The 17,678-nt window shown below is 44.5% G+C and overlaps 1 protein-coding gene across 1 annotated transcript; it reads left to right on the forward strand.

Annotated features, from left to right (window-relative positions):
- The first annotated feature begins 7,103 nt into the window (after positions 1-7,103).
- Positions 7,104-8,841, forward strand: LOC149282471 (uncharacterized). Its single transcript, XM_089498210.1, has one exon. The coding sequence runs from the start codon at positions 7,194-7,196 to the stop codon at positions 8,166-8,168; it is 975 nt and encodes a 324-aa protein (XP_089354336.1). The 5' UTR covers positions 7,104-7,193; the 3' UTR covers positions 8,169-8,841.
- Positions 8,842-17,678: the final 8,837 nt, after the last annotated feature.

Below are 17,678 nucleotides of genomic sequence, written 5' to 3' on the forward strand. Positions count from 1 at the left end.
TTGGTACTGACCTTTTCCAAATTGCCTTCCCTCCCTCAGCCCTGTGGACCTCCTCCTCCTTCGCACTCAGAGCAACCCTTCTCTACGGCTGAGGAGACGGCCTCTGACCCAGGGAAGTTCCGGCCATAAAGGACTGCAGAAGAGGCCTTTCTGGGGCTGCAAGAATCAGGGTCTTTGTACTGAAGGTAGGCCTTTATTCCTGGAGCTGAAAGAGGACCTTTGTTTAAATGTTTCAGTCCAGGATTGTGTCGAAGGGTTGCAGCTGAGAGAGTGAGCCCATGCTTTGCAGGCATAAAGCCCCAAATTCAGTGTCTGGCAGCACTGTCTTCCTAGAAGGTGGAAATGACATTTCCAGACCCAGACACACAGTGCGCCAGTAAGTCTTTTGAGTGGGGACTGTGTGTATGTGTTGTTTACTAGAGCTTTGTGAGATATTTGTTTCATGGAATTTACATATGATTTCACTTCTTAAAAATGACCACAGTCCAGGGTGCAATGTTCCATCAAAGACCTATACATTTATAGACTTTTGTTTTTTCAAATGCACCACATTCAGCGTTGTGCAGACTTTTTAAAAACATGCAAGGTAAAGTGAAGTGAATGTGATTTTGACAATAGGTTCATTCAGAAACAGTGCACACAAATGTACATGCATCAATTTCTGCGTGCCTTCAGGAAACAAAGAGAGGTGATGCACACCTCATGCTCCATTTCTGACCGAAATATAAACACAGCAGTTAAGCTCAGATAAATGGTCTCATTTGCAAAAATAAAATAATTATTTTCACCAGTGTGTAAATGAGGAGGGGCCATGATGAGGGGAGGCCATGGATCAGATCCTTAAGGTAATGCAGGTCTTATCCAGCCCAGGAGCTAGAGCTTCTCCACCTGGGACATAAAGCAGGTCCTCCTCCTCTTCCTCTGTGTGAATGAGAAGTCAAATTCTCATCAGTGATGATGACACAGCCTGAAAAATTTGCATTCCTGCATTTAAAAATCTGAGGAGTCCTGAATCCTGTTGGTTAACCCTTGAGTGTAGACTCACTCAACCCATAAGTGACTGCTGATGTCCACATATAGATAAATCCAACCGATTCAGTGATTCTACTCTGATCAGGACTAAGCATAGGATACAGACTAGGATTTAGGCCAGCATATGCCTGGAACAGGATACTCCCAAGCCAAGATGGCCGGGCAACAGTTTGGAAAGTGGGCACTCTCCACATGGGAAGAGACACTCTCCGAATTGTGACTTTTCTGCATGCAGAAGGCTGCCATGGGAATTGGGTGCTTCCTTCCCATCAGCTCAATCCTCGGATGCCCCCTGATCCTGGGAGGAGGGCTGGTTACCATGGAAGGGAAGAAACTTGAGAAGAGAGAGCTCCTTTCCTGCCCTGCCTGGCCAGCGGCTTCACTGTTCGATGGAGTGCAACTGGTTTGGCCACTGGGAGAATGAGGGTCCACCATGGTGGGAGAGTTGGGTGCGAGGTATTAGAGAAGCATCCAGCTGTGTTTCGGTAGCCAGAAGGGAAGCATATGTGACCTGCATATGTCACCAGCTGATCTCTGTGACTTTGAGTGCTGCAGGGTTTCCTGCCAAACCAAGCCTAACCCTGGTCTCTTTTCTCAGGAACTTCATCTTGGCCCCCTTGTACACTGCTTTGGGGTATCTTTTGCTGGACGTGATCCAAGTGCAAGGCCACCAAGACCTCTCTACCTAATGGCCGACACAGGGGCCAAGCGGAGGGAGTTGGGCTCCAAGAGAAAGAGGTTGCTGAGGTACAACAACTCTTTTGTAAGTTGCCATCCTGACTATTAATTTCTTTTTTAAATGTTTTTATTGAAAATATTAAAAATTACAAATGACCAAAAGACATATGACAATCCAATTACATTATCAAGCAAACCCTTTTATCTATTAGACTTATGTAGATTTCTTTAAATAAACTTCCTGGTTCTCCAGATCTCTCCAAAAATAAAAACCATTTTATTTTAACTGAACTCTTATCTCTTTACCAACTATTTACCAATGGCTTCTTAATACTTCTGAATAAAGGCTTGTATACCTGTTATCACGTTACTTTTCTATACTTTTTTCATTCCACCTTATACCATATACTATGTTATCAATATCACCACTGTGTTGTTTATTTATTTTTCTTCATATATTTACCTTCATATGTTCTATATTTCATATTTTCCAATATCATTTCAACTCTTTTGGCATATTCTACAGTACTCATCCTAAACATTCCATTACTTAATATATTCCTTCCAAACATTCCACTCTTTATAGAAACTATCTAATGATTTATTATTTACAAAGTAAGTCAATTTATTCATTTCGAAAAAATCTTAACATTTTCAATCCCCATTCTTCAATTGTAGGACATTCTTCTTTTTTCCATTGTTTTGCAAACACTGACCTTGCTGCTATTATAGCATAGAGAAGAATTTTCTGACTATTAGTTTCATTTGTGTCCCTGCTGGGCCACCTCATGAAAGCAAGCGGAGAACATACTGTCCCAGTGTGGCAGAGAGAGTCCTGGTTAATCCTCTGTCACCTCATTTTTTCAGGGGCTTTGAAAATGTCCTAGTTCTCTCTCCTCCTCGCACTTTCTCCCTTCAGTTCAGTTGCTGCAAAATGTGTTCCAAGTTCAAAAGATGTGTGCAGCTCAACAACTCAAAAGAGGAGAAGGGAGGAGAGAAGGGGCAGGGTCTTGCCCTTGCCAGGAGTTGGGGGCCAAATCAAACTGCTGTACCCTTCCTCACTTTTGTGATCTTCATCATTAACAACTTTGGCCATCTTGACCCTCTTTTGGTGTTGCTTATCCAGATGTGTCTTTCTTTCCCCATCTCTGAAATGCTGAGGGATATGGAAGAATATATCTGGAGCTAAATTGAGGGTAGACCCAGTGGCCCTCAAGGCCAGAGTACTCCCCAGAACTGTTTTTTAAAAATGAAATTTGCCTCTGAAATTAGGTGAGATATGGCTAAATGCACTATAATTCATTGGTGACTAAATGTACTATACATGTCTGGATAGTCAGTATCTTAATCAATCAATAATATCCCAGAAATGGCCTAAATTATATTCTTTATTATATTGTATATTATATTGAAAGGGTTCAAGACAATCTGGATCTCAGAGGCTTTAGCTTTTTGCTTGTTTGCAGACATTAAAGTTTATTTGCTGGACTGAATTCTGAAGTGTTGAAATAATATTTGCAATGCACCATGTGCTCCCCCCCCCCCCCTTTTATTGGTCATTCTCTGGATGAGGGCTATTTTCTATTGCAGGTGACCTTTGCGGATGTGGCGATATATTTCACCGAGGAGGAATGGAAACTGTTGACAAAGAAGCAGAAACTTATGTACAGTTCTGTGATGATGGAGAATTATGAAAATGTGGCCTCTGTGGGTAAGGAAGCTGAATCCATTGCCCTTCCTGTGGAGACTGAGGGCCCTTTCATAATTCAATGTCAGAACGCTATAATTCCACTTTAGAATTATTGAATTAAAGAGTTGAAACAGACTGCAAGGACCATCCGGTTCAATCCTCTGCCATGCAGGAATAGACATTCAAAGCATCTCCGAGAGATGGCCATCCCGTCTCTGTCAAAAAACCTGCAAAGAAAGAGCACCAAACTCTGAGGGAATATGGCGCAGTACAGACCGTCAACAAGCGGCGTACCAGCACCGGTATTAGGGTTGGGAAGAGCGCATCATGTACATGCTCCCTAACTGTAATACATACCAGCAGCGCCATAATGCCAGCGCCCTGTATACATGGGCACTGCTATTATGATGTCACGCACGCACCATGTCTAAATCTGAAAGAGCTCCTTCTGGGCACGCACCTCGTTCTCACAGCCACCAAACGGCTGCAAGAATGATGGCAGGGAGAGAGGCCCCTTTCTGCCATGGCTCTGGCTCCCATGGTGTCCAGGGGTATGAAGCCCCAAGGACATCCATTTCCAGGCCACAGGGAAGCAACATTTTGCCGCTTCTCCATGGCCTGGAATTGTGGTGGATTGGGGCCTCTTGGCTACCAGTATCGCTGCCCTGGCCCAAATCCTCCGCGGAAAGGGGCAGCTGCAGACCACCCCTTTTCCATGGTCAGTACTAGGCCTATATTCCACTGTTGAAGAGCTCTTACTGTCAGCAAGACCCTCCTAAAGTTTAAGTGGAATCTCTTGTCCCTGTGGCTTGCATCCATTGTTCCATGTTCTTTTTCTGGAGTAGCAGAAAGCAAGCCTGCTCCATCCTGAATATGACATCTCTTCAAATATTTCAATAGGGCTGTCATGTCCCCTCTTAACCTTCTCTTCTCTAAGCTAAACATATCCAGCTCCCTAAGTTGTTCCTCAGAGAGCATGGTTTTCAGACCATTCACCATTTTGGTTTTCCTTCTCTGGACATGCTCCAACTTCTCAGCATTTGTTTGAATTGTGGTGCCCAGAACTGGACACAGGATTATTGCAAGTGAGCCCTGACCAAAACAGAATAGAGTGGCATTATTATTTTCCTTGATCTTGACACTGTACTCCTATTGATACAGCCTAGGATCACATTGGCCTTTTCAGCTGCTGCATCACACTGTTGACACATGCCCAACTTGTGCTCTACTACCATTCCTAGTTCCCTTTCACACATTATTTAATTGTCAAAACATATTCCTGTGGAATCTTGGAATTTTTAGTTTTAGTGAGGCACTATTGTTCTCCACTTTGTAAGGCTATCCAAACCTAAACTGCTAATTCTGGAATTTTGTGGGAAGGAGCCATGGATATTAATGCTTTTTGCCCCTAAATGGTCCTCAGCCCATTCCTGAACAAGTTTCCTGGCTTTTGTTTCCACTTTTCCAGGCTCTGGAGAGGCTTTGTGGGAAAAAGGCCTCCCTTGGCCCTGCAATGGCCCAGAGAAGGCCCAGCAGTGCCAAATGGCCTCCACTTCCCCAAAGGGATGCTGTGGGATATTGAGGGGCAAAATATTATGCCATATTTTTAGGCAACACAATGTGGGGTTGCCTCAAGATCCTGTGGCAGCCAATGTGACTCTCCCCAATCCCCAACAGTAGTCCATCCCTGTCTTGGAGTTGTCTTAAAGCTGTTTTAAGGCTCTCCTTGAACCTCACCAAAATTGGAATCCAGGTCCCAGCCCCTTTATTCTGCTTTTCCTAATGCATTATTTGTAAATTGATTGTCCTGCCTTTCTCAAGAAATGAGTCTCAAAGTGTCCCTTTTGTGCATCACACTCTGTGGGTGTGTGTCTGTGATAGAGATGGAGGCAATGTGAAAAACAGAAAAGCAGGAAAGAGATGGTGAAGGTGAAATGCTGAAGCAGTGCAGATGGGCAAGACTGAAGGCTGGAGAGCAGAGAGAGAAAGGGAAGGGAATCAGGCCTCTGGGAGCCAGGAGGGGAAGGCAGGAGCAAAGCCAGGATCGCCTAGCTCTGTGCAGACAGGAAGGGATCTCTAGGAAGGGCCAGGAGAGGGGCCTTGGGGATTGGGAGGCAGCCACCAACTCGACAGATTTTAAGACCTGAACTGGTGAGAACTGGTTCAGGCCCTTGTTTTCTAACATATTTAGCAATTATGAGCAATGTCTATGAAGAGAGAAAAGAGGGACACAAAAAATTTCCTTTTTCTCTAATGTTTCTTTTCCAACGTGAGCTTGCTTAGCTCCATGGTTCATTCCAGAAGTGCTTTGTTACCCGAAATGCTGGAGTCTGGGGAGGACACCCGCAAGTGCTATGCTTTTAGGGGAATTTCATGCTTAGCTCAAGGGAGAGATTGGGGCAACCGTGATCTCGGGATTCATCCCAACTATATCAGGCCCCAAAGCACACAGAACTCCAAAGGCATTTCAAATAGGTTTCTGTGTTTTATTTAAGGGGAAAGCAAAACACACACACACACATACATCTAAGTGTTCATGAACATACACAAGAACTAGGTAACAAAGGTGGTCGTGGTGAATAGTGCAAGGCTTTGCTAATGGTAATACATTACCTAGATGGAACTTGATTGCAATTGCTGAGGGTCCAGAATGGGGAGAGAAGTCAGTAACTCCCATGACAAGTGAGGCTGGCGAGTGTAGTGAGGTGTTTAGCAATGTAAACCAATGGAGTGTCTCTCTGCAACTGGACTGATGCTGAAGACTAGTCAGTTGGGGCTGATATTTATACTGAAATCGTTGCTTGGGGGCAGAAACGAAACATTCGAAAAGGTTTAAATTGCTTTAGAATGTTTCCTGGGTGGGGAAAGAATTGTCTGAAACTGAATTAAATGCAGTGGGTCCTTGGTGGAAATTCTTCAGCCAAAAAGGATCATCACACTGGCTCTCAGGTCCTTCTTGGCTCTGAATTTGGGTTCCATTCACAAGCCAATGTATAGCACAATCTGAAGGCGACACTCCCAGGGATCAACAATAACATAGCAGAGAACAGAAGAAAATCTCCAGATATAGGTATTGGCAATGCACTGACTATTTGCCACACTTAAAAATAACTCATAGACACAGTTGATTTCCTCCAAGTCCTTGGAGGTTCTTTATCTTGAGTTGGAATAGAAAACAAATATGTACCAGCTCTCCTCACCGACTTCCATCAACTTCATAATCTCTTCTACACCCAACTCCAACCCATATCAATCCGCATGTGAGCTGTATACTGTATTGGTTGTGAGTCATCTCCTGGTGTCACACAGCATGAAGCATCCTCTGCAGTTAACTTGCATCATGCCTTGGGCTCTGGATCAGGACTCTATGGCCGTCTCACAAGATACGATGCCACTTTTCAATCAAAATGTTTTAACATATATTTAATGGAATTTTTTAACTGCCTGATTTTCTGCTTCGACTGATTTCCTTATGGCAGTTTCCCTACAATCTCTTCTTTGCAAGCTCCTATAAGTAAGGATACAATCGTTATATGGATTTGGGGGCATCCAGAACAGGGTCATGTTGGGTCACTCACACCAACTTTATTAATTTAACCTGAAATAGGGAGGGGTGAACGTAGGGCTAAATCTTGGGGTAACACCTTCCTCTCTTAACGCTGAGATTCAGTCTTCTCTGTCATTGTTCTCCTTTACAGAAGAACTTGTCAGTCGTGAGCGAATCCACACAACAAAGAAGTCATATAAATGCCATCACTGTGGGAAAAAATTTGCTTACAAGTCAGTCCTAGTCATGCATCGGAGAGTCCACACAGGAGAGAAGCCATACAAATGCAAGCATTGTGGGAAATGGTTTTCTTGCAAGTCAAACCTAGTGACACATCAGAGAGTCCACACAGGAGAGAAGCCATACAAATGCCAGCGTTGTGAGAAATGTTTTTCTTCGAAGTCACCCCTAGTGACACATCAGAGAGTCCACACAGGAGAGAAGCCATACAAATGCCAGCATTGTGGGAAATGTTTTTCTCGGCAGTCACACCTAGTGACACATCAGAGAGTCCACACAGGAGAGAAGCCATACAAATGCAAGCATTGTGGGAAATGTTTCTCTCAGAAGTCAGTCCTAGTGATGCATCAGAGAGGCCACACAGGAGAGAAGCCATACAAATGCCAGCATTGTGGGAAATGTTTTTCTCGGAAGTCAGTCCTAGTGACACATCAGAGAGTCCACACAGGAGAGAAGCCATACAAATGCCAGCATTGTGGGAAATGTTTCTCTCAGAAGTCAGTCCTAGTGATGCATCGGAGAGGCCACTCAGGAGAGAAGCCATACAAATGCCAGCATTGTGGGAAATGTTTCTCTCAGAAGTCAGACCTAGTGACACATCAGAGAGTCCACACAGGACAGAAGCCATACAAATGCCAGCATTGTGGGAAATGTTTTTCTCGGAAGTCAGTCCTAGTGACACATCAGAGAGTCCACACAGGAGAGAAGCCATACAAATGCCCGCATTGTGGGAAATGTTTTTCTCGGAAGTCAGTCCTAGTGACACATCAGAGAGTCCACTCAGGAGAGAAGCCATACAAATGCCAGCATTGTGGGAAATGTTTCTCTCAGAAGTCAGACCTAGTGACACATCAGAGAGTCCACACAGGACAGAAGCCATACAAATGCCAGCATTGTGGCAAATGTTTTTCTTGGAAGTCAGTCCTAGTGATGCATCGGAGAGGCCACACAGGAGAGAAGCCACACAAATCCCAGAAGTGAACTAACATTATTTTTGTCAAGAATTGTGATGTTTTGTGTTAGGTGTGTCTGTCTGTATGTCTGTTTATACTTTAAAGTTGTATTTTGTTAGGTTTAGGTTTTAATTGCTATTAGTATATATCATTGCTTTAGTTTATAAAATTGACTGGGGATTTTTGATCGTGGTATAGGTTAGCTGAATAGAGGAATGGGATTTGTTGCAGCTGGCTAGTATAGTTATGGCAATGATAGCTCTTGGAATTTGTGGGATGTTGGTTGATGAAAGTTAGAGGCCAATATTAACAGAAAGGGCTAGTCTCTGGGAATGGCAAAAGGGGCCTTGTTACCTGTGGGGCATAGACTGTGCGTATTGGAGGTGGGGGCTAGGTTTGGAAGAGGGTGGAGTTTTAGGTTTTGGGGTTTAAATGTATTCTTTGGCTTGGGGTGGGCAGTTCTGACTTAAATACTGAATTTCTGACTATGTGTTCTTAATAAAGTTCTTTGTTGTTTCAACACACTGTACTCATTGATGCACAGAAGTTCTGCATTTGCACAAATTTGACACTTTCTTCTTTCTTCAGGCCTTAGATCCTTTTCTAACCACAAAAACAGAGGCAGACACACACACATTTATACACAGAGAGAGAGAGAGAGAGAGAGAGAGCTATATGCACAAAGCAGAGCCTTCCCAGCCTTTCCCTCCTTAGTCCAGCTCTGCAGCATGGGCTCTATTCTGGAAGGAAGCAACGAAGGGCGTACTCCTTCCCTTCTTCCAAAGGCCGACAGTGGAAAAAGCAGCAGCAGCAGCAAGGGCCTTTCGATCCCTGCGCATGCTGAGGAGGGGCCTTTGGGGCATCTATGCATGCACAGTCTGAACCCCGGAAGCCATTACTGCCCTCACAGTCTGTTCAGAGGGAGGGAGTGAAGTGGGGATAGCCCTCGTCCATTCAGAGGAATGGCTGGAGGGTCTTCTGGGGGAGAGTTGGGGTGTTGTAAGAAGGAAGGAAGCCCCTCTTCTTCCCCCAAAGAAAAGCAGGGGGCCTGCCAGGCCTCCTGTTCTTCTTTCCTTCCCAGACCCTCCTTGGGAGATTCCTTGGGGCCCAGGTACTGGGGGGGGGGGGGTTGTATAAATAATAAATAAATAAATAAAACTTTTATTTGTATCCCGCTTTTCTGTGACGAGACAATCAAAGCGGCTCACAACACATTAAAATCCACATTTACAAAATTATGTCCCAAATCCCCCCCATTAAAACAGGATTAAACATGTTACAATTAAAATATCTATTAAAAACACAATAAAAAATACAGCGAGGACAGAGCGGTGGGCTGATACATGATGCGGGGGGAAGTCATTCTGTGGCCGGCACTTTTATTCAGGAAAGGCCTGCCGGAAGAGATGACAGCTTCTTTAAAATTGTCTAAGCTGGCAATTTGACGGATCTCGTCTGGCAGGCCGTTCCATAGTTTGGGAGCAATTGCAGAGAAGGCCCTGGTTTTTAAAGGCTGCAATAGATTTCTCGCAGAGGACCTGAGGTTGCGGGGCGGATTATGTGGGAGCATGCGATCCCTCAAATAGGTTGGACCCAAGCCATGCAGGGCTTTAAAGGTTATAACCAACACCTTGTACTGTGCCCGGAAACGAATAGGCAGCCAGCGTAGAGATTTTAGGATGGGTGTTATTCGGTCACTCCTAGTTTTTCCGGCGACCAGCCCGGCTGCCATATTTTGCACTAGTTGAAGTTTCCGGACTAGGCACAAAGGTAGCCCCATGTAGAGCGCATTACAGAAATCAAGTTGTGAAGTTACCAGTGAATGTACAACAGTTTCTCGGTCCTTTACTTCCAGGAAAGGGTGCAGGGGGACCCTTGGAGAGAGGCATGGCCATGGACGGGAGGGGGATCCAAAGGTAAAAAGGGCTTTGAGGAGCCCCCTTCCTCATGGAAAGTGGGGCAGAGGAGAGACCCTCCCTTCTGATGCCTCTTTTGGGGGAGGTTTTTGTGCCAAATACAGAGCATCACACACCATAGGCTTCAATAGCATTAGAAACAACATGGGGGGTATCTCTGGGGGAGGGGGTATGTCTGGGGGGGAGAAGAGATGTAGAGGCCAAATCCAAGAGGAGGGAGATGGGGGGAAACAACTGACACCCCCCTGGCAACCTGGGAACTTGGCTTGAAGACCCACAGGATTAGGCACCCCCACACATACATATCTTTCCCTTCACAACAACCTTGCAGAGAAGGACCAGTAGAGAGACCCTCAGCCCGAGAAAGAATGTCCCCCCTGGGGGGCCTTGGACCCCCCCCCCCAAAGGGATGTAGGTTAAAGGAAGAGAGTGAAGGAGTGAAAGTGCCAAGGGAAGAGAAGCATAGAGGGACGGTTAAAGGGGGGGGGGGGGGATCTGGGACATGACTCAGGCATCTTCCCTCCGGAACTCAATATTAGAGCCTTCCACCCCTCACTGTGATGCTTTAAATGATCATTTCACAGATAACATCTCTCAGATAAGAACTGAATTGGACGCCAGCGTTATTGGAGAGGCTATAGATGAGGTGTCCAGTGACTCACTGAATATGCTGTTTAAATTACACATGTATCTTAAGAGGCCAGAAGCTGCACCAAAGCTACCCCCCAGTCCTTAGGACTGGAGCATGGCTTTGGTGTGGCTTCTGGTATCTTAGGACGCATGCAGCATTTAAACAGCATGCCTCTAAAGTGATCCAAAGCAGCTTTATTTTGGCCTGTCTGTTCAGGCCCTTAGGGAGGGCTATTTTCCATCTTGCTCAAAAGAAGCGGAGGCACGGCCACTCCTGAAAAAGCCCTCCCTAGATCCCTTGGACATGAACAATTAAAGACCGTTCTCCCATCTTTTTTTCTAAACAAGGTGATTGAGAGGGCAGTTGCTCTTCAAGTCCAAGCGGTCTTGGATGAAACAGATTGTCTAGACCCATTTCAAACTGGCTTCAGGACCAGATACGGAGTCAAGACTGCTATGGTCACCTTAGTAGATGATCTCCGCTTGAGTACTGATGCTTGAGTAGATTCCAGATGGTGATGCTTGGGGACAGTTGGTCCTCTAAGAGGGAGATTAAATCTGGTGTTCTCCAGGGTGCCATCCTGTCCCAAATGCTGTTTAACATAAACATGAAACTGCTGGAAGAGATCATCTGGAGGCATGGAGTGGGGTGCTATCAGTACTCTGATGACACCCAACTATACCTCTTCATGCCCCAGACTTCAGTGTCAACTAAGGAAGGCATCTACCCTCTGAATGAATGTCTTGAGAAAGTAATGGTCTAGATGAGGAAAAGCAGAATAAAGCTGAATCCAGATGAGACGGAGCTGCTCGCTGTTGGAGATCCTAATCCAGATATGGAGGTTTGTCACCTTCAATCCATCTGTGGATGGGGTCACACTTCCCCTAAAGGACTGTGTTTGCAGTTTGGGGGTGCTCCTGGATCCGTCGCTCCAGACGTTGGCTAAGATAGATACAATGGCCAGGAATGCCTGTTATTAGCTTCAGTTGATACGCTAACTGCACCCCTTCCTGGAACCTGAAGAGCTGAAAACTATAATGCACACACTGGTAATATCCCCCAATCCTGAGGCCAGGCCATCAACAACAGAACAATACACAGATTAACATGGAAATCACTTCTCCTTACCCAAGATCACACAGTGTGTATATATGTGTGTGTGTGTGTGTGTGTGTGTGTGTATACACTCTCTCTCTCTCTCTCTCTCTCTCTCTCTCTCTCTCTCTCTCTCTCTTTTCTAGGTCAGCATTCTCTGAAGATGGCAGCCACAGATACCAGCAAAACGTCAGGAATAAACTCTTCTAGAACATGGACAAAGCCCAAAAAAACCACAAAAAACTATTCCTGGTTTGATTTTTTTTTAGCCAGACTTAAAATAGAGCCATTGAGGAGCTTCTCTTTGATACTTGAACCTCTCAACTTGTGAATAGGGAAGATATTACATATTATACTATTTCTAGATGAAATGAGATTCAACTATTACAGGTGGAACTGACTGGATAGAAGTCAAAGCGGAAAAAAATGTTTATAATGGAGTCTCAAAAATGTAATAATAACAATTTATTAACCTTTCAGAAAGTTGACAACAAACCAGAGGAAATGTAAGAATATAGATCTATAAACAATTCAATGTTGCATTTACTATTGTTGTTATTGGATTTAATGTTGTGCTTATACCTATGTCTGTACAATATGATTTTAGGTATATTATTAGAATAAAAAAGAAAAGAAGTAGACCCACTGAAATCATTGAGAGACATGAGTCCCACCCAGCCCTCCTCCCATTGACTTCTTTGGGAATGATGAAGGCTGGGACCAACCCTAGGACTGCAATCCTGGCCCCATTTTCTTGAAGTTGAATCCCAGTGAAGTCTGGTGCAAAACGCAGTGCTGAAATGATGATGAAGATGATGATCATGGTCATGATGATGATAATAATAATAAGACTCTTCCCTTCAAAACCAAAAGCCTTGTGGAAGTTCAAAGACTAATAGAGGTCCAAATCACATGGCAGAAATAATCCACTTAGAATTCACTTTAACTGCCTTAGCTCAGTCATAGACAATCCTGGGGTATGTGTTTTACTGTGGCACCAGAGCTCTGTGACAAAGAAGGCTAAATGTCTCATAAAACTACAGTTCCCAGAATTCCCTAGCATTGAGCCAGGGCAGTGAAAGTAGTCCCAAACTGGAGTATTTATTCAGTGTGTTTTGGATCTCTGTTAGTGTTTGTTTTCAGAAGGCTCTGTAGTTTTGTTGACAAGAGATTTATTATTATTATTATTATTATTATTATTATTATTATCCCATTAACCCCCCCATAAAGGTACACAACTCAGATTACAAATTAAAAAAATATAATTAAAACATATGAAAATAGACATTAAAATAGAATTTAAAAGAATTAAACAAATTTGGCTCTCCCTCTGGAAGTGGAAGCAAAGGGACCTGAAAGTGACACGAAAAGGGAAGAAGGGAAAAAGGGAAAATGCTGAGGGGGATCTCTTTTCCTGGAGTTTGCACCCATTTCTCTGTCTCCTGGTCTCATCCGCTGGGAGGAAGGGAGAGTGTGGAATTCTGGGAGAGGCTGGCAGTTGGCTTGGAGCCTGAATAGGGTTCTAGAAGGCTGGTGGGTTTGACTGTTGGCTGGTTAGGAAAAACGGCTCCTTCTGGATTTTCTTGGCAGGAAAGGGAAGGTGAGGACCCCCAAATTTGGTTCCTATGTGAGAATGATGACTGAAGGGGGAACAGCTCCCATTTTGGAGTCAATGATTTGGGGCAGGACCGTACTTCTAACAGAGGCTTGGGTTTAAAAGACTGGTCTCTGTAAAAGGAGGGGGAACATAGAGAGTTATTGGTATTTTTATATTGTATTATGTGGTTATGGGTTTATGCTTATGATATTTTCATATGGTATCATATTAGATTGGGATTGATGGGGTTTCCTATTATACACACACACACACACACACACACATTGTTAAGCCATAATGTTAATTAAAACTGTTGTGTGGCTGAGTTCAGTGGTCCAAGGCTATAGGTGCAGTGGTTGAGAAAAGGCACCTGAGAGCTTAATTGTTTTTAGAAATGCTGCCAGGATCCCAGATGGGAGGACACTGTGCAGGAAAGGGCTATCCAATTAATTAGCTTTATTGGTTAATGGGGTGGGGTTCATTGATATGGTTATAAAAGTGATATGTTTATACTTTCTTTCTTTCCTCACAAAAAAGTCATGTCTATTGCATGTATCTTCTTCAATAAAAGCTGTTCCTTTTTCAAAGTACTGCCTTTTGTGTTGCAAGAGGGGCTGCAGTTAGGAGCCTGACAGATATCTCTCTCCCCTTCCATTCCCCCTGCTATCCCAAAAGGGCTGGAGAGCATACCAAACCAGCCACAGAACCTTCCCCTGCTCTTGTGTAATGCCAGGTCAGTCAAAAATAAAACGCACATAGTCCATGATCTCCTACTGGACGAAGAGGCTGACCTGGCTTGTTTCACGGAGACCTGGCTGGGTGATGAGAGCTCAGCCACCTGGGCTTGGGCCTTACCAGCCGGGTTCTCTGTCAGTGAGCAGGTAAGGGGACGTCGCTTTGGTCCATCAAGACAATCTTGCTTTGGCCAAGATACGTATCCGTACGATGGACCACATCGAGTGTATTTGCCTCAGCTTAAAGACTAGGGAAAGTCTGGGGATTCTGTTGGTTTAATGTCCACTCCGTTGCTTAACAGACTCTCTAGCGGAACTGACACAACTGGTCTTTGAGCTGCTGCTGGATTCGCCTAGGCTTTTAGTCCTGGGTGACCGCAACATCTCCCTCGAGGCCAGTTTAATGAACGTATCTGGTACAGCTCGGGAGTCCATGGTCAGCATGACAAACATGGGCCTTTCCCGTGTCTCTGAGCCCACGCACTGTGCAGGTCATGCTCTCGATGTGCTCTTCTGTACGGAACAGATACATCCATGGGGAGAGGTAGTCAATATCTCCGCATTGTCATGGACCATGGATCATTTCCTGGTCAAGGTCAGGCTGAAGGCCACTATTCCCCCCATCGTAGGTGGAGGACCTATTAAAATGGTCCACCCTTGAAGGTTGATGGAACCCACTAGGTTCCCAGAGGCCTTAGAGGGTTTGATGGCTGGTAAAGCCTGCGATTCTGTTGAAGCTCTGGTCAATACTTGGAACAACGGTCCTACCAGAGCTATAGACACTAACGCTCCCAAGCCCCCTTTCCAACCCGCTTCAAATCTAAATTCGTGCTATACTAAAGATCTCAAAATAATGAAGTGAGCTGGACAATAGCTAGAGTGCCGATGGCAGAAATATAGTCACATACCTGATAAGGGTTTATTTTAAAATCCTATAGAGTGGCAATAGATGCAGCTAAGAAGTCCTTCTACTCTGCATCAATGCTCCCAGACCCGGGGGGGGGAGATATTTCTGGGGCTGTGGGTCTCTCTCTTGGTCCTCCTCTGCAGGGTTGTTGTGAAGGAAAAGGTAAGTATTTGAGGGGGGTGCCCAATCCGGATCCTGTGGGCCTCTAAGCCGAGTTCCCAGTGTGCCAGGGAGATTGCCAGAGCTTTGAGGTCCCTCCGTCTCCCTCCTCTTGGCTTTGGCCTAGATTTGGCTCTTTTACCCCCCCCCAGAGCCCCCTCCCCCCAGGACTGCAGAGAAAACTTCTCCCTGCTCCCCAAAAATGTTGTTTTCAATGCTATAGAACGATATCCTGAGCGATACTTTCTATTAGGCACAAAACTCTTCCCCAAATGAGGCATCAGAAGGGAGGCTCTCTCTTTTGCCCCATTTTCCAGGAGGGAGGGGGCTCCTCAAAGCCCTTTTTTACCTTTAGATCCCCCTCCCCTCCTTGGCCAGGCCTCTCTCCAAGGGTCCCTCCTGCTCCCTTTTCTCATAATAACCCCCCAAGTACATGGGGCCTATGAAATCCCCCAAGGAGGGGGCAGGGAAGGAAAGAGGGAGAGGAGGCCTGGCAGTACCTCTGCCTTCCTTTGGGGGGAGAAGAGGGGTTTCATTCCTTCGTATAGCCCCCCAAGGGCCCTCCAGAAGACCCTCCAGCCATTCCTCTGAATGAACCAGGGCTCTCCTCACATCCCTCCCTACTCAGAACAGACTGTGAGGGCAGCAATGGCATTAGGGGCTGAGACTGTGCATACACAGATGTCCCCAAAGGCCCCTCCTCAGCATGCGCAGGGGTTGCCAGGGCCTAGATGCTGCTGCTTATTCTGCTGGCGGCCTTTGTGGGAAAGGAAAGTATGTGCTGGGGGCTCAGCGGCCTCCCCTTCCTTCCTTTGAGGAGACCAAAATGTAGTCCAAGGTGCAGAGCTGGACTCAGGGGGGAAAGGCAGGAAAGGGAGGCTCTGCTTTGGAAATATAGCTGTCCCTGTGTATGCTGTGTGTGTGTGTGTGTGTGTGTGTGTGTATTTGTGTTTGTTTGCCTCTGCTGTTCTTATGGTTGGGAATGGAACTGAGGACTGAGGAGAGAAGAAAGGGTCACTTTTGGGCAAATCAGATCTTCTGTGCATCAAAGAGTCCATTGTGTTGAAATAGCAAAGAACTTTATTGAGAACACATAGAAATTCAGTGTTTAAGCCAGAACTGCCCACTCCAATCCAAACAATACATTAAAACCCCAAAACCTAAAAACCAATGTTGGAAATGTGAGGAAGAAGTCAGGACATATTACCACTGTTGGTGGAAATGTAAAAAAGCGAAGAAATTATGGACAGACATTTATCTTATGATAACAGAGATTTTGCAAATAAATCTAAATAGATCCCAAACTATTTTTGTTAAATATGATGGAACTGTAACAGAAATTTCAGGAAACTTAAAAATCTAGGCCTGACAGAGCAAAAGAGTTGGCAAGAGGACCTAGTAATTGAAAATCCATAAGTTTATTTCCAATTGTCGACAAAGGAAAACATTGAACTCAGTGGAATTCAAGTTCCAAAAGCTGAGACCCAGAACAAGACAAAATGGCTCTTTTTATATTATTCAAGACAAAGAAGCTTCTTCAATGCACCTGATTGGCTAATTACAATTTAAACATACAGAATTCTTACAATCAGAACAGAAATACATGCATACATTAAAACTGCATCATCACTCCTTACCCCCTCCTGTAGGAATTCAGTGGCTTTCCTCCTAACCTTGCTTCTGAATGTCAACTATGTGTCCTTATCTCAGTAGTTTATGTTATGTCTTTTTACTGGTGCCAGCTTCCATCCAGGTCAAGATGCACTCCTTATTCCTTTGCTCTAGTTTTTCTAAACTCCAAGCCTTTATTTCAAAAACCATCTCTCTGGCTGACAAAGGTGACTCCATCTTTCTATAGCTTTTTTATTTCAACAAGGAATATTTCCACCACATTCCCCCCTTTTGATGTTTCATCAATATTCATATTGCATGATACTATCAACTATTAACTATGTTTATATGACACTAAACTCAGAACAAAACAAACCTGTCTAGCAGTTACCAAAATATTAATATTCTTACCATCACCAGGCAATAACATCTTCCAGTCGGTCCAATTTCAGAAAGACAGTGTATAGCATTAGTTAAACACACATATTCTCATTGCTTTTAACCCTTTGACACTTTTGTTGGATCTGATTCTCTGGAGTTTACTCTTGACACCAAGCTAATCTTCTAATAGTGATGTATTGTGTATTTGTTTCATGATTCAATAGGAAAACTCCACTATAAAGAATATTGTATCTGCTGTCAGAATCACATCTCATTGAGAAACTATAATTTTTAGCCTGATGTTACAGACTCTTGCCAAGCAACTGTTACTATGCTTCTCTGGACTACTCTCATAACAGAATAAGAATGCCCAGGGTGCCACCATGTTTCAGATGTTCCTCCACTCCAGGGGCATCTTCCATCTCACGTTTCCTCAGGGAGATCACTATGGAATAGCTCTTGTTGTGTAATGCCATTTAATCAGAATAGATCTGGCCTTCACACTTT

Source organism: Sceloporus occidentalis, unplaced genomic scaffold, assembly GCF_023333645.1.
Source record: "Sceloporus occidentalis isolate IW3139 unplaced genomic scaffold, rSceOcc1.0.p SCAF_114, whole genome shotgun sequence".
NCBI classification, from domain to species: Eukaryota; Metazoa; Chordata; class Lepidosauria; order Squamata; family Phrynosomatidae; genus Sceloporus; species Sceloporus occidentalis.